The 18,415-nt window shown below is 35.7% G+C and overlaps 1 protein-coding gene across 1 annotated transcript in view; it reads left to right on the top strand.

The window, feature by feature from the left end:
• Nucleotides 1-18,415, top strand: part of poln (polymerase (DNA directed) nu) — a 55,567-nt gene that overhangs the window by 20,121 nt on the left and 17,031 nt on the right. Inside the window, exons 16-17 of the mRNA XM_073835795.1 lie at nucleotides 13,608-13,665; nucleotides 15,241-15,318. Coding sequence (XP_073691896.1) covers nucleotides 13,608-13,665; nucleotides 15,241-15,318 — 136 coding nt within the window. The remainder of the gene's footprint in view (nucleotides 1-13,607; nucleotides 13,666-15,240; nucleotides 15,319-18,415) is intronic.

Below are 18,415 nucleotides of genomic sequence, written 5' to 3'. Positions count from 1 at the left end.
CTCTCTCTCTCTCTCTCTCTCTCTCTCTCTCTCTCTCGCACACACACACACACATATCCACACAAAGATAATATTTTAGACGCAGCACAATACTGTCATCTTTCTTCACTGACTGCATTATGCATCAGGGAGATCTTTCTGATGTGCTCTGTCAACATTTCATCAACATTTTGTTGTAATATATAGGTCTGTCTGAGTCGATATCTATCTGTCTGTCTGTCTGTCTGTCTGATCTTTCATTGAACTTCTCTGTTGACATATGCCAGTATTCTCACTTATATTTCCTGATTAAACTCCACCACTTTCCTACAATCAATTGCAACATCACATTCAGATCTGCCTTTTTTAAATGCAGTGGCCACATCTCATTATTAGAAGCAAGATAATCTGTTTGCACTCAGATGTATTGTCGATATTTCCATTTCCCTGCAACTTCAACTTTGCTCCATCACATTTGTGCAATGGACTAAATTATAGTTACAGAATTTTGGCTCTGTTCACTATACATTGACACGAACATTTATTTTTACATTTTGTTTGTCCAGTTTTTCATTTATTTTTGTTTTTTTATTACTAGAAGGAAACAAGATGCGTTTCTAGTTATTTGTTCTTCAAACATTCCTTTTTAAACACAATAATTACCTACATTAATTATTAAAGTTGCCTACATTTAGTTATTGACCATTAAAAATGGGTAAAAGTCTGACTGAACCATATAGAACCTTAAAAATGAAGATTCCCCAAAGAAAAGTTGATTAAGAATGAGAATCTAGAAGGATATTAAGATATCTTGAATACTTTTAGAGTTACAGGCATGACAACTTTAGAAAAATAATATTTATGGCAGACAGACAAAATCTGCTGAATGTTAATTATTTTACCAAAATAAGAGGGATCATACAAAATGCATGTTATTTTTTATTTAGTACTGACCTGACGTTTTAATATATATTACACAAGAGAAAATAATAGTTGAATTTATAAAAATGACCCTGTTAATAAGTTTACATACACTTGGTTCCTGAATGTTTTTTGTTTGTTTGTTTAGTGATAGTTGTTCATGAGTCCCTTGTTTCTCCTGAACGGTTACGCTCTCTGCTGTTCTTCAGAAAATCCTTCAGGTCCCACAAATTCTTTGGGTTTTCAGCATTTTGTTTTACTTGAACCCTTTTCAACAATGACTGTATGATTTTGAGATCCATCTTTTGACACTAAGGACAACTAAAGGATTCATATGCAACTATTACATAAGGTTTAAAAGCTCACTGATGCTTTAGAAGGAAAAACAATGCATTAAAAGTGAGGGGTGTAAACTTTTGAACAGAATGAAGATGTGTACAATTTTGTTACACACCAGAAAGAAACACGATACATTATGAGCCGGGGGTGAAAACTTTTGAACAGGATAAAGATTTTTTCTTATTTTGTTGAAATAATATATACATTTTTTCCATTTTAGTACTGCTCTTCGGAAGCAACAGAAGATACTTGCATTTTTCCCTTAAGACAAATTAAGTACAATTTACCTTGATCTTCAAATTCAAAAAGTTTTCACCCAGTTGTCCTCAGTGTGAAAATATGGATTTAAAAATCATACAGTCACTGCTGGAAAGTATGCAAATATGCAAAAGATGCTGGAAAACTGAAAAATCTGCAGGACCTGGAGGATTTTTCTGAAGAACGGTGATAAGTTTAACTGTTTAGAACAAACAATGAACAACCTCATGAAAAACCACCACAAAAAAAAAAAAAAAAACAGTTGTAGATCATCCAGGTAACCACACACAGTATTAAGAAGAACCAAGGGTTCCCAAACCTTTGAAGGGGGTTATTTTAATAATTTCAGCTATTTTTTTTTTGTCTTGTGGACTAAATGTAAACATCTTGTATGTGTATGTATTATACTTCCATACATGTTTTCCTTCCCCAAATAATAAATCTTTGTATTTGTGAAGGTGCAAAACCAAATACCAGTTGCCTGTAGAGCAGCTGCTTAGTTACATAATCATTTCTTTAGCTTTAAAAACTTAGCTAAAAAATCCACCCACCTGATTTTGACAGACCTGAAGGTCCCCCATGGACAGTGATTTTCACACTCTGAAATCTGCAGCCAGATCTGTCTATAAACTGTATTTGATGAGTCACTTTACAAAGGAAAAACATCAGCGCTAAAAAACTGGGTCACACGTCACAGGTGTTTGTGCATGTGTGTGTACTGTTTGCTTGAACACCAACACGTTTGTTTATCTTTCCACCTTTATGTTTTCAAGAGCAGCGTGCAACAGGGAATCCTCAACAAAGCCTGACTGACTGCCCTAACAAAGCACTTATTCTGTTTATCCACTACAAACAAGTGCGCATTCATCGAGCATCTAGCTGAAACAAAAACATCATACGGCAAACCAGGCTCTACAAGCCAAAGTAACCCATTAAGAGTCAATGAGATGTACGTCTGTTATTATTTTCACAGTGCCTGGTTTGATGAGCTCTAAAACAACAACCGCCAATGTTAATTGGTTTTCTGCATGGGGCTCCGTTTCTGTGTTTATTAAGCTTTTGCCACACAACACAAACAGTAGCAGATGAGTAAGAGGGCACGCGGCAACAGTGTGCTAATGAGAGAGCGAGCGTGTGAGGGACATCTTACTGTGGTTTCTGTTGTCTCGCAGGCTTTTGAAACATCTGTGCTTCAAAGCTAAATTTCATCTAGCTATGCTTTTTCTAAAGCTAGGCCACAGGGAGGAATGGTTAGTTATATTTAATTAATTTGCCAAAGACTGCAGCAAAAATTATGACTCAGGCATTGAGGATAATTCAGTCTCTGTTTAACAGGCCATTAGCAGGTTAGTGAGTTAGTTCCCACCATCAGCATGCCATTGCGAAATATTTGTGATAGTTTATGGTGTGTGTATTTTACAGTGCATGAGTGTGTGTTGGAGGTACTGTATCTCTTACTCAGCCTCAGAAACAGCAGAGGCAGCATGTTTCGGCGTTGTCATGCCGACAGGGTGCCGCTGTGGGATGGCAATGGATCTCGCCCATCGCTTGGGTGATTGAAGGGTTTGTTGCCACGGAAACTGTGAAGAAACACCGGGAAGGGTGTACAGTAGGGGGTAATTTCACTTGAAAAGTGATTGAAATCCTCCAACGAATCACATACAATTGTTCGATATATATGGTCTTTTATAGTCTGTGAAGGTCTTTGAGGAGCCGGTTGGAGAATTCTGTGCTTACATTGCTTAATTAATTAATCATCCAAACCTCTTTAACCTCTAAATCAATATAGCAGATTCTCTAGCCGCTGTTATTGCCCCACCTCACGCCTTAAACAGCTAATGAGTGCGCACATACACACACTCTCACTCCGTATCTTTTCTTTCGGCTTCAACCCCCAGTTGTGTAGGTTAATGAGCATCTAACACCCCTGTGTGTAATAATCATCTTCTGTGTGGGCGTTGGTGTGTACTGCGGTAAAGATGAGGTAGTTGCAGTGATGCAAAGCCTCCAGCAGATGGCAGCAGCCCTGAGCAATAAAGACTGTTGACTGAGAATAATTCTATTTAAACTCATTCTTCTATAGTCGATAACCTTACAGAGCCAGCAGTTGCATTCCCACTGGAGCAGCTTAGATGTAGAAGTTCTATTATTCGCTTATCTCTTGTCAGTCACTTTCATCTTTGCTCTAGCCTGTATTCTTCTGAGCAGTTTTAGGGCTTTGTGTTGCAGAGCATCTCATGTTATTGCCTCGTTGGGATGAATTGTTTGTTTATGTATTCTTTTTCACTTAGGATAAAAGCATCTGTAAAATATTTCATGCTCAGCATCATTTTTGGAGTGTTGCTGTGAGACTGACCAAACTTTCTGAAGTTAGAACTTTTGTGTTAAAGGAATGGATCACCCAGAAATGAAAATTACTGTTATTAATTACTCACCTTCATGTTGTTTCAAACCCGTAAGACTTTCATTTATCTTCAGAAGACAAATTAAGATGTTTTTGATGAAATCCGAGAGCTTTCTGACCAGGCATGGACAGCAATGGTACTACCACATTCACGACCAAGAAAGGTAATAAGGACATTGTAAAAAATAGTCCATGTGACATCAGTGGTTCAACCTTAATTTTGTTATTTAGCAAGCCTGTAGCCACCTAAATCAATGATTTTAAAAAGCATTTTTGGCAAATCCAGGTAATTTGCCATAGAAATATGAGTGTGTATATCCTTAAACCTTTGCATGCTTGTTTAGAATCACCTATCACATGTGCTCAGCAGGTTTTATGAAGTTTTGAGTTTTCCTTCACTGCTTTCAAAAAAGGCTTATCTTACATCGTATTATTTTGTTTCTAGTCAAAATATCAAAACATTCTTAAATTAAGATCAATTTTCTAGATAAGCAAAGTAACACAAGACATTTAGTCTTGTTTTAAGCTAAATGCACTTAATTTAGATTTTTTTCCCCCTGGAAACAAGTAAAATTATCTGCCAGTGGGGTAAGTAAAATGTTATTAAAACAAGAGTGTTTTCCTACCCCACTGGCAGATAAGTTTACTTATTTTAAGCAAACTGTACCCAATTTAGTTGTTTCCCCTGGTAAATGCATCTTAATTTAAGAATTTTTAGGTATTTTTAGTAAAAACAAGACAAAAATACTAAGTAAGATAAGCCTTTTTTTGCAGTGTTTAGGCTCTATAGGATTTTGGGTAAATTTGAACAGGCCCCTTTTCTAAATGACCCCAGAATAGCTTCCCAAAGGCAAAATTTCAACTTTTTTTGATAATTATTGACCTAGAGAGTCTAGATAATTTTGCTGCAGTGTTGTTGTTTTTTTCCAGGTTGAGTGACAAACCTAGGACTAGTTGGCAAAAGTAAGTTTTCTTTCTATCATATGACATGAATATCATATGATATGAATATCGCATGTATGTGCGAAAAAGCGTGCAATGTACAATTGTTTACACCCTTGAAAAATTCTATATTGCCCCCAGTGGCCAATTTCTTTCAAATTTTCACAGACCTTTGGGGTCGTGAGTCAAACAGGCCCCCACCGAGTTTCGTTCTGACCAGCCTCCGTTAACCTTGTCTAATAGGTGCTCAAACTTCATCGGCCAGTGGCAGCCATGTTTTTCCTTATAGACACGTGTGGCACTTTGGGCCAAGATCGCGCACACTGTTGATAGGACAAATAGTTGCATTGGCCGTCGCCATCTTGGAATCGCATCATAATTAGCTATATAGACCAAAACCACTTTTTATACCAGGCTGTAAACATTTTTTTTCTACTGTAAAGTTGGGCATTTTAACATGAAGAGTCTATGGGATTGACTCCCTTTTGGAGCCAGACTCTAGCGGCCAGTCAATAAATTGCAGTTTAAGTTACTTCCGTGTTGGTTTTAATACAGAAAGCGGGAGGTTGACGCTTGGTATAGTCATTTTTGTTTTTTTCCCTCTTACTCTATATTTTATCAAATTAATGCAGTCTTACTGAGCATAAGATACTTTAAAAACAAAATTACCTCAAATGTTGAACAGTACCTAAACTAATAAATGCTGTGAAAACAATGGTTCATTGTTAGTTCTTGATACGGATGTCTTGCATTTAAACCAATCAGCTGTCCTAGGGGAAATTACCATTTTGACTGAATGTTGCATCAGGCAAGAGGTGTGAGACTGTTACTTCCACAGAGCAAACACATTCACGGTACAGTTACCCTTTTTCATACACACTCAACATACAGAAATGTAGGCCCTCCCATGTGATGGTTACACTGAAGCACAGACTCCCTCTACTACTCGCATAATTAAAGAGGACCTGACTCAACAGCTGCAGGGAACTGAAGGGTGGCGTCTGTGTGAGTGATGCATATTGATTGTGTGTGTGTGTCAGCAGTAACAGAAGGAGCTGACCCAAGCTGCTTGGTTTCTTTTTGCCTTGTCATCTGTCTTTGTAACCAGGGTGATGCCAACGTCGTCACCCATCCCCACAGTGTGACTGGACTCAGTATGTCGCACAGTAATTTGAGAGAGAGAGAATAATAAAAACTGAGGATGGATGTAAAATCTATCTAAACAGAGGAAAATGAGACCGACAGTGAGTGTTTGCAGTGAGCGATAGACTATCACGTCTGTTACCGTGAGAGATCACTTGTCTTACTGACTGTGTGTGTGTGTGTGTGTGTGTGTGTGTGTGTGTGTGTGTGTGTGTGTGAGAGTTAATACTGGTGCAGCATATGTTCAGGAGGGGAGAGGCCTGCAGGGTGGAGACCAGCCTTCTGTCACCCTGGCAACGCTCCTGCAGTGCCAGCACTCTGTGTGTGTGTGTGTGTGTGTGTGTGTGTGTGTGTGTGTGTGTGTGTGTGTGAGGGTTTAAATGAAGGGAAGTCCTGTGCTGGGGGTGATATAGAAACAGAGAAGAACAGTGGGTGGGTTTGTTGCACCACTGAGGCTGTGCGTATTGCAGTACGCTCTGCAGGTTGCTCGTAGTGTGGAGGGTATCGACTCTGAGGGCTGGGCCGATTGCTCCCTGCTGTCAGAACTATTAGTATCACGCCCCCGGTGATGCTTGTTGGTCGAGCTGAGCAGGCAGATCTGACAGATCATAAATCAACCAACCCTTTGTGCGTTCTTTCCCAGAGATGGTCCTTCCTTGAACATACTGTGTTTGGAACGACTGTCATTCAAAAAGTCCCTTTTTTTTGGCTAAATTAATGTTTTTTCACCAGCTCTCAGCTCAGTTTTAGCCCAGTAAAGTCTGACATATAAAATCACAGTCAGAAAAATCTGTTTTGAAATGGAACAGTTTAAAAAAAAATATATATATATATATATGAAATTTATATATTTTTCACTTTTTTTTTTTTTTTTACCATGACCTGATCAGGGACATTTTTTGAAACGTACTAAAAGGGCTTTTACTTTCTAAAAAAAAAAAAACACATAAACTGTTATTCAGAGAACAGAAGGCATGTCTACAGAATTGTGTACTACAGGCCTTAGCAATTTGCGTATCAAATACACTGCCCTTTAAAAGTTTAGGACCAGTACAATTTTTAATGTCTTTTCTGCTCATTAAGGCTGTGTTTATTTGATTAAAAATACAGTAATATTGTGAAATATTATTGCAATTTTAAATAGTGCTTTTCTGTTTTACTATACTTTAAAATAGAATTTATTCCTGTGATGCAAAGCTGAATTTTCAGCATCATTACTCAAGTCTTTATTGTCACCTTATCCTTTAGAAATCTTTATTTTTTTTTTTTTTTGGAACCTGTGATACTTATTTTAGGATTCTTTGATGAATAAAATGTTAAAAAGTACAGCATTATTAAATAGAAATCTTTTGTAAAAATATATACGTTTATAGTTTGAGGTCAGTAAATTTTTTCTTTCTTTCTTTGAAAGAAATTAATAATTTTATTCAGCAAGTACGGTTTATATTGATTAAAGTGAAGAAAAGGTTTATATTTTGAATAAATGCTGTTTTTTTTTTTGTTTTTTTTTTACTTTTTATTCATCAAAGTATCCTGAAAAAAGTATTACAGGTTCCAAAAAAATATTAAGCAGCACAACTGTTGCCAACATTGATAATAAATCAGTATATTAGAGTAATTTCTGAAGGATCATCTGAAGTAATCACTGAAGACCGCATTAATTGCTGATGAAAAATCAGCTTTGCAGCACAGAAATAAATAATATTTTAAAGTATATTAAAATAGAAAACTGTTATTATAAATTGCAATAATATTTCATAACATTACTTTTTTCTGCATTTTTTTAATCAAATAAACTTAACTTTGATAGGCATAAGAGACTTCTTTAAAAAGCATTAAAAATCTTACTGATCCCAAACTTTTTAACAGCAGTGTAAGATACAGTATAGGGATAATGCATTAAAATCCATTCAATTTGTTTCACCTTCATAGTAGGGCTGGGCGATTAATCGAAAAATAATCGAAATCGACATTCAGAACCTATAATCGTTAAAATTTTTCCAGGAAGATTATTTCAATTACTTTCCCTTTAAAAAACACAAGCGCTCCGTTCCGTTATTCCGCCGACATGTCGATGGAGAGCTTAAACAGTATTTATACAGTAAAAAGTATTTACAGGATATACAAGGGTAATTTTATTTAGAGGAGATACTGCTTATTTTCTACTTTTAATATGAAAAACATTGAAAATTATTTATTTTGTTTCCAATAGTGCGTTATTTATTTTCACTAATTTAAGAAAAATGTGACTTTTCGTTTTAAGCAATGCTTGCTTTAATTTCAGTTGTTCAACACTGATGTTCAATTAATAATCATAGATCGTAGATAGTGTGTTTCCTTCAATTATTTTAAAATCAAGTAATGCACCGCTTGTAATATGTGAGCATATTTACTGTACAAAACTTGTCAGTGAACTATGAGGGCAAAAAAATAAATATTATATAAACATAATTAAATATAATTTTATTAATAAATAAAATAATCGTTCATTAATCGTAATCGGGTTAAAATGTTCAATTAATCGAGATTTTGATTCTAAGCCAAATTGCCCAGCCCTACTTCATAGTGTGTGGATCTTCTTTTGCCTTTTTAAACAACCAGTGTCAGCGCCACGGGCGGGCCTGAGGGGGCCTGGCCCAGCCACTTAGTTCCTTGTGCCCCAAATTTTGCCAAACACAATTTATACCGAGGCCCCCAGTTTGTATGATCTGGTGCTGACTCTGTAAACAAGAAAAAATGTAGGGTTGGATTTGTTTGGATTGTTTGCCAATTACTGCTCGCTTATTTGATTAAAACATTGCTGGGAGGGAGACAATTGTCCCGCCCTCATGTCAGTACACACGTCATCAGTAGGGTTGCATATCGGGAACTGGTTCCAATTTCCAAGAACCGCGTATTCGATAAGACACGTGCATTTCGCTTCCACTTGAACAAATCCTGCGTTCGCATTTTAATGTTCTTTGCATTTCCACTGCAGAAAATGTCGGATCTGGCTTCTCTTTCACATTTACTGCCCAATATGCACAAAAATACGTCAGTATATCATCATAAACACAGTCGTTTTTTTGTCAAAAGTGAGAAAGAAAACGCTTGTGTTACAGTATTTTTAGATCTGTGTGCGTTCTGTGTTAAAGAGACAGCAGCCTAATGAACGTGCTGCCTGTCATTAAAGTGAATTCAACAACTAAAAATTATTCAATGATCTTGACTGAATATCTCTCATCTTTAATGAGGATTAATCTATATTTTATTTACAAAAATATATTTTTTTCAGTTGTATTTATTTATATGCTATTGCTAATTTATTAGCTTGTTCCTATTTTATTACTGACTGTGCAGTGGTTCCCAACCACGTTCCTGGAGGCCCCCCAAGACTGCACATTTTGTATCTCTCCTTTGTCTGACACACCCATTTCAGGGCTGTTTCTCAATTCCAAGAATGCAATGAATTGACTTGTGTTCTCGTGGAGAACAATCTTGTCAGGCTTCCTTGAAAGAACAAACTCGAATTGAGATGTGCTGCGTTCTTGCTGCTCAACTAACAGTCCCAGCAAGTAATAAGAAGCGAGACAGCAGCATGCAATGCACAATAACATCACAAACAAGTGCCATAATGCTTTAAAAACATTTATTTCATTTTATTAGAGACAATATTTTCATATTATTTTATAGCTTTAACCGCATGTATTTGTGAAAATTATTAGTCTATGTATATATTCTTTTTTTTAATATGCCAATAAAAAGTACGAAAAACTTTCTCACTTTATGAATATTATGCAAAACAAAACAAATGTTTACTTTCACAAGCCGTCAAGTATTTGCGCACTTGCAGTAGTAATCTCTTAAGCAAGTACGATAAGTTTAAAGCTTACAGGCTTATGTACGTCGTCCGCCCGCAGCGTCTTCTGGGATTTCTAATGATTTGATTCTCTCAAGTCTGCATTCGATGCATCCTCGATTTCAAGAACACATCCGGGCACTTTCATGTGTTCTCTGTACTTGCGTTCTTAAGTATTGGAATTGAACTTCAACGGTAAATGATGACGTAGAGCGCGAACACTAGGACGCAAGATCGCATAAGAACGCATATTGAGAAACGGCAAAGTTTTGGAGTCTCTATTAATGAGCTAATGATCTGAATCAGGTGTGTTTGATTAAGGAGATATGGAAAACATGCAGTGTTGGGGGGTCTCCAGGAACGTGGTTGGGAATCACTGGTCTAGCGGTTTTTGCAGTGGTATTTTTTTTGTTAAAACCATAGGCAAATGTTCCTCTTAGGCCTAAGTGCTTTGTAGGCTACTGAATTTTGCTCATGTAGTTCAGCTCAACAGATGTCTTAAAAATACAAAATAAAAATGTTTGACTTTAGTGCTTTTGATTAAAGATTATGAGGGTATCTGAATTAAAAAAGTAATGATGTGCATGGCTAACTCATTTTTAATAAACACTGCAATATTTCATCAAAAAGGGGGGAATTGTCCATTTTGATTTCATTGTGACTTTAAGGATTGTTGTAGAGGGTTCATGAATTTTGCTGTTTGAAGTGACAACTGCATCCCCGCCCCCCAGACTTTGTTTTACTTCATTTGCACCCCCCCCCCCTTTTTTTTTCTTGTTCTCCACTTCTTTTTGCCCTCTCTTCCTCTCTCTCTATTGAATAATTGATCAGCTGAGCTGTGGATGAGCAGTGGTGGGTGTGCTTCAGTCTGAATTCCACAACCTTAGCAAAATCACCTGCCATGAGAGTGAAGAATGTGTGTAAAGGAGCGAGAGAGCTGAGCGAGAGAGCTAAACAGAGAGAAAGAAAGAGGGAAAAAATAGAAAGGTTTACAGAGGGGAAAGGTTTATAAGGCAGATCGCTCTCAAGCCTCTACTTTCAAAGAGTGTGTTCAGTGTTTGCGTATGTGAAAGAGTGTTACTGTGCCCTTGTGTGTGTTGTGTGAGAAAGGCATGGTGAGCAGCATTGTCTTGTCCAGATTAAGCTGGATTAGAGCCAAAGTGAAGCGCTGAGTCCAGCCTGATCCTCAGATCAATACCACTGTGCTCCTCCCTCTGCGTGTTCCTCCATATCCATCACCATTTACTCACCCTTTATAGTTCTCTGTTGTACTGTATACAATCAGTTTCCTCAACATTTCAGTGTCTATATGTTCAGATTGTAGTTATTCTGAATTGTCTCAAATAAATAATGAATAAAAAATAATAACACATTTATTTTACACAAATGACAGGCTGACATATCTTATTACCATATACCAAACAAATACACACATTTAACTGATTTTAAATGATTTTCTTGTGTTAAACGAAAGGTTACTTTGATCAATTACACATTTGTGACCCTGGACCACAAAACCAGTCTTAAGTAGCAATTAATTAAGTATGTTTGTAGCAATAGCCAAAAATACATTGTATGGGTCAAAATTAGCGATTTTTTCTTTTATGCCAAAAATCATTAGGATATTAAGTAAAGATCATGCTCCATGAAAATATTTAGTAAATTTCCTACTGTCAATATATCAAAACTTAATTTTTAATTAGTACTATGCATTGCTAAGAACTTTTATTTGGACAACTTTAAAGGCGATTTTCTCAATATTTAGATTTTTTTGCACCCTCAGATTTCAGATTTTCAAATGGTTGTATCTCGGCTAAATATTGTCCTATCCTAACAAACCATACATCAATGGAAAGCTTATTTATTCTTATTTATTTCTAAAAAAAAATCGACCCTTATGAGATTTTACCATATTTATACAAAAGCCATTGTGGCTGCTGCAACTGACCAATCAGAATCAAGCATTCCAGAGAGCCATGTAGTAGTAATAAGACCAATAATATATAAGAAAAGACTAATGTCTCCCTCTCTCTCTTGCTCTCTCATGCAGAGACTCTCCACCTCTCTTTTCTTCTGTATTATGTTACTATAGATCAATAGAGCTACTCAAACAGAAGCAGAGAGCCTCAGCTGCTATTAAAAGCTTTTCCTCTCTCCCAGACTACCAGCATCTATCAAACCCAGACAACAGATTTACTGCACACAATAACCTGAGATCAGCTCGTATCGTTCCTACACACATGCTAAAAACTGCAGCTCAATGCTGATCTTTGGACTGGATCATATCATAGATACTGCAGTTCTATTAGAGATGTAGACATGGGTCGGTCAATCATGTGAGGGAAAGAACGCTGATCTAGCACCATGTTCCTGTTCACATTTCACATTAAATGTACAAATGATCAATCGATCAGCACTGATATTTGAAGATGTTTTATGCAGGCAGTGTATTAAATGTTTAAGTAATGAAAAAACTTTCAATTCAAGACAAGCATGACTGCATGGTTGAACTGTGAGGGAACCACTTTGTGTCTGTATGAGTGTGAGAGAAAGATTGAAGTGTGTGTGTGACTGGCCTTGAAGCAGTATATCTCTCTTTCCTCTCACCATTTGCAGATTTACAGCTGTAATGATGCACTGGGAGGAGAGAGGAACTGACTTTCCTACCAGCATCCATCTACTCTCATTCAGACACAAACAAACAAACCTTTTACCTGCAGACTCTTTCTGTCTCACATACATTTGTGACCCTGGACCACAAAACCAGTCTTAAGTAGCATGGGTATATTTGTAGCAATAGCCAAAAATACATTGCATGGGTCAAAATTATCAATTTTTCTTTTATGCCAGAAATAAGGATGTTAAGATCATGTTCCATGAAGATATTTTGTAAATTTCCAACCATAAAAATATCAAAACTTTATTTTTGATAAGTAATATGCATTGCTAAGAACTTAATTTGGACAACTTTAAAGGCAATTTTATTAATATTTAGATTTTTTTGCACCCTCAGGTTACAGCTTTCAAATAGTCGTATCTCGGCCAAATATTGTCCTATCCTAACAAACCATACATCTTATTTATTCAGCTTTCAGATGATGTGTAAATTTATGACTGGTTTTGGGGTCCAGGGTCACATTTGTGCATGCCATCATCCCCCTTTGGCATGTTCTTTCTCTTTGAGTCATTGTCTCTCTCACACACATTTTAGAAGTACTGAATAGCTCTTTTCAGATCCTGCTAATTTGTTCTTCAAAGATGGAAGTTGTCTACACTAGTTCTGTCCTCCAAAGGAAAAGTGGGACTAATGATGGTTTTACTACTGACTACTACTCATAGCACCCCTCCGCTTTAAGAGCATGAGGCCAGGGGTCGGTTTCAGAGAGACTGGAGACTGTCTGTCAATCAAAAAATTCAGTCATAACTTAGTTTAATACTTTATTTTACTCATCTTATTAGTGTCTTTCATCTCTCTCTAGACAGATAGAAGGCAGAGCATTTTAACATTTCTTCCCAGAGAGGGTTTAAAATTAATTTAAAAACCCAGTAAGAGACAGATCTCATTCATTTACTGATTGGACAGACATCGCTGCACTGTGCTTTAGCAGCCCCAATTGGCATTTTATAAGCGCTGTGAAGTCTGCATATTTGTCAAAGCCAGGGCTAAATTTAACCTACTCTTTGTGTTGTGGTATTGGATGTGAACAGCACTGTGCTGTGCTTTTCAGGGTGACTGAATTAGACGCTTTCAAATGAATAATAACTGGTTCTTTCCTCCTGCAGAATTTTCAAGCTCTTCCGAAGCAGCCACTGCAGATCTCTAAGAAACAGTACATCCAAGGTAAAGTGTGCGGGTGTGTAATCAGACACTCACGTGTGTGTCTCTCTCACTTTCTATGTGTATATATACAGTTGTGGTCAAAAGTTTACATACACCTTGCAGAATCTGCAAAATATTAATTATTTTACCAAAGTAAGAGTGATCATACAAAATGCATGTTATTTTTTATTTAGTACTGACCTGAATAATATATTTTACATAAAAGATGTTCACACATAGTCCACAAGAGAAAATAATTGTTGAATTTATAAAAATGAGCCTGTTCAAAAGTTTACATACACTTGATTCTTAATACTGTGTTGCTACCTGAATGATCCACAGCTGTGTTTTTTATTTAGTGATAGTTGTTCATGAGTCCCTTGTTTGTCCTGAACAGTTAAACTTTTCTTCAGAAAAATCCTTTAGGTCCCACAAACTCTTTGGTTTTTCAGCATTTTTGTGTATTTGAACCCTTTCCAACAACGACTGTATGATTTTAAGATCTATCTTTGGTGCTGAAAGGGTCCATATAAAGGACATTACGAAAAACAGAAAAAGAGCAGGTGAAGCTTTTTACACTGAGGACAACTGAAGGGCTCATATGCAACTATTACAGAAGGTTCAAACACTCACTGATGCTCTAGAAGAAAATAACAATGCATTAAGAGCCAGGGGTGTAAACATTTGAACAGAATACTTTTTTTTTATTTTGCCTAAATATATATTTTTTATTTAGTACTGCCCTTCAAAAGCTACAGAAGATGCTTACATGTTTCACAAAAGACAAAAGAAGTTAAATTTACCCTGATCTTCAAATTCAATGGAAATTCAGGCTCTTAATGCATTTTCTTTCTGAAGCATCAGTGAGAATTTGAACTTTCTGTAATAGTTGCATATGAATCCCTCAGTTGTCCTCAGTGTAAAAAGCTTCACCTGCTCTTTTTCTGTTTTTCGTAATGTCCTTTATATGGACCCTTTCAGCACCAGCGGCTGATATTTAACAAAAAAAAAAAAAAACATTTAAATGCAATAAGTGAATTCCATGATGCTCAATATGAAAATAAATATTTATTTTTGAATTTGCCAAAGACTACATTTAACAATGTTATTCAGTTAGAAATGTTTTTAAAGATTCACTTTAAAGGCATAGTTCACCCTAAAATGAAAATTCTGTCATTAATTACTCACCTTTATGTCGTAACCACTGATGTCACATGTACTATTTTAGTGTCCTTACTGCCTTTTATGGGCCTAGAACGTGGTAGTTGCATTGATCTATTCAGAGTCAGAAAGCTTTCAGATTTCATCAAAAATATAATTTGTGTTCTGAAGATGAACAAAGGTCTTACTGGTTTGGAATGACATGAGGGTGAATAATTAATGACAGAATTAACATTTTTGGGTGAACTATCCCTTTAAGTCAGCATTAGATGTCTTTAGATTAGATGACTTTTTGATTTTGGAGCTTAATTTGTATTCATAATTGTACAGCCCAGGTTTCATGCAGTAATAGTATAATGCTATAAATTGGGTTATACTGTTAAATCAGTTTATGTGTTTTAACTGATGCTTTTTGTGATTGTTGTGTATGTATAGGAAAGATCTCTGATGTCGTGACTGTTCACCCACGTGCCATGTTCATTCCACGAGAGGGTTGGACTTTCCTCTCTGCAGGTGAGTGTCCCTGAAAAGCAAAACTTCTCTTTCCAAAACCTCTATTTGATGTTAGTGGTTTGTGATGTGATGTGCACAGCACTAATGGTGTGTTTAGGACAAGTACTTGATGTGTCCTGTTGGTCCGGGTATGTGTTTGTTTGTCCTGACAGCACTGAGTGTGTGTGAGGTGTGTCAGTGTGTTGTTATATAACGGTGTCACAGCAAGGACAGCATAACCTGCAGCAGAAGAGGCCAGCTTTCAGACCCCCTGGCAGTAGCATAATCACAAACTTGGAAACAGCCCGTTCTGGTCCTCAATCTCATCTGCTGGCCCACACAACAAAGTTACAGTAGACATACCGCCTAAACGTTCTGTGCAAGAGAGAGAGAGAGATGGTGACACAAGGGAGTAATATGAGATCACTTAATTGGTTTTTGTCTCTTTGATATTTTTCAGCCTCAGGAGTACTCATTCATTTCATATGTTTGCTGACATGTGCATATTTAGTGTGTGTGTGCGTAAGGGGGGGTGGTTCAGTAGCAGTGTGAGTTCCTGTCCCTCTGGTGGCCTTGTCACATCCAATTGTGCAGTGTGCCCGGATGTTTCCAGAAGGAGAACAGAGAGAGGCTAGAATGAGGACAAAGTCATCCCTCGTTCCCTGCTTGTCTGGTGGCCTCTATAGCACAGACTGAACTCCCCCCGTTTTATCCCCTGCATCTCTCCTGAAACCTCCGTGGAGCCTTCAGGTCAAACCATAATATTTCACTTTATCCTTTCAAATCAGGGTCTTTTTAACTAAACCGTCATTCCCACAAGACCTTGCAACCTTTCTTCTTAATAGCTCCATCAGTCAATACCACCTTTCAATAAATCTGTTTTTCTGGAAGCCCTTTTTCACTTACTGAGGAGAGAGGTGAATCAAACACTGAACTACAGAGCCACAGCATTTTTGAGGGGGTTTTTCACATATTGACACATTCACATTTTTAAATGTATGTATTTTTTGGAAAAAAGGCAAATGTCAAAGGTTTTTGAACAGTAAGATTTTTGATGTTTTTATTTGCATTTATTTGATCCAAAAAACAGCAAAAGCATTAATATTGTGAAAAAAAAAATACTATTTAAAATAACTGCTTACTATTTAAATATATAATAAATATAATTTATTCCTGTGATTTCAAAGCTAAATTTTCAGCATCATTACTCCAGTCTTCAGTGTTACATGATCCTTCAGAAATCATATTAATATGCTGATTTGCTGTTCAAGAAACATTTATTATTATTATTAGTAGTAGTAGTAGTATTATTATTATTATATATATTTATCTATATTTAAAACAGTTGAGTACATTTTTTTCTGGATTCTTTGAATACAAAGATCAGCATTTTTAAATACTTTTATTTAGCAAGGATGCTTTAAATTGGTCAAAAGTGATGATAAAGATATTTATAATGTTACAAAAGATTTCTATTTTAGATAAATGCTATTATTCTTTCTATTCATCAAATAAACCTGAAAAATTCTACTCAACTGTTTTCAACACAATACTAATAATAATAAAAAAAATTGAGCAGCAAACCAGAATTTCAGAATGATTTCTGAAGGATCATGTGACTGGAGCAATGATGCTAAAAATCCTTCTTTAAAATCACAGGAATAAATCACATTTTAAAATGTATTCAAACAGAAAACAGTTATTTCAAATAGTAAAAATATTTCAAAATTGTACTGTTTTTTTCTGTATCAAATAAATGCAGGCTAGGTGAGCAGAGGAGACTTCTTTAAAAATCTTACTGTTGAAAAATATTTGACTGGAAGTGTATGTAACAAAATTACAAAAAATGAAAATATAAAAGAAAAGCTAATTCAAATTAATAAATATAATCATATATGAATCAGTCATGAAGGGTACTTGCATCTATGTGAACAGGGAAACACATCTGTCTGGTATCTGAGCACACTGCTTATGGAAGTATCGATTTTGTATGCCTATGTTTAGACCATCTTTTCATTTATAAATCAATGTGGGACTATTTTTGCACTAAGACCAGACTTGTATTAATAGAGCCACTCCTCTTCAATATATTCTCTGACAGATCCTAATTTAGCTTGCTTCGAGTAAAAGAAATTTCCTCTTGTAAGCCCAGATATCTAGTTTTGAACAACAGACAAAAATCTGGCACTTAAGGGACAAAAGAAAGCTATGACTATTGGTACTTGATTGGATTTTCACTGGATTTTCAAAATCCTAATCTTTAAACTTTAGCACATAACTCATCTTGGACCACTGATTAAAGAAGCTTTACTCACATTTTCTTCTGAAAAAGTAACACTACACTACCAGTCAAAAGTTTTAGCACAGTAAGATTTTTAATGCTCACCAAGCATTATTTGATCAAAAAAAAAAAAAAACTTAACATTTTGAAATATTTTTTACTGTTTTAATTAACTGCTTTCTATTTGAATGTATTTGAATAATTTATTTATTTCTGTGATTTTGAAGCTGAATTTTTAGCATCATTACTCCGGTCAAATGGTCCTTCAGAAATCATTATAATATTCTGATTTGCTGCCCAGAAAACATTTAGAATAGAATAGAAAGGTCAGAAGAACAGCATTTATCTGAAATCTATAAATGTCTTTATCATCACTTTTGATCAATTTAAAGCATCCTTTCTAAATAAAGTTTTTATTTCTATAATTTCTTTCCTTTTCTCTGAAAGTTTTGAAAGGTATAGTGTATAATGTTACAAAAGCTTTTTATGACAGATAAATGCTGATCTTTTGATCTATCTATTCGTCAAAGAATCCTGAAAAAAATGTACTCAACTGTTTTAAATATTGATAATAAAAATGATAACAACAATAATAATGAAAATGTTTCTTAAACAACAATTCAGCATATAAGAATGATTTCTGATTGATCACGTGACACTGAAGACTGGAGTAATGATGCTGAAAATTTAGCTTTGACCACAGGAATAAATTACATTTGAAAAAATATTCAAATATAACATGGTTATTTTAAATAGTAAAAATATTTTACAATATTACTGCTTTTGCTGTATTTTGGATCAAATAAATGCAGGCTTGGTGAGCATAAGAGAATTCTT

This window comes from Garra rufa, chromosome 3 (genome assembly GCF_049309525.1).
Source record: "Garra rufa chromosome 3, GarRuf1.0, whole genome shotgun sequence".
NCBI lineage: Eukaryota > Metazoa > Chordata > Actinopteri > Cypriniformes > Cyprinidae > Garra > Garra rufa.
This window is presented reverse-complemented; position numbering and strand designations above follow the sequence as displayed.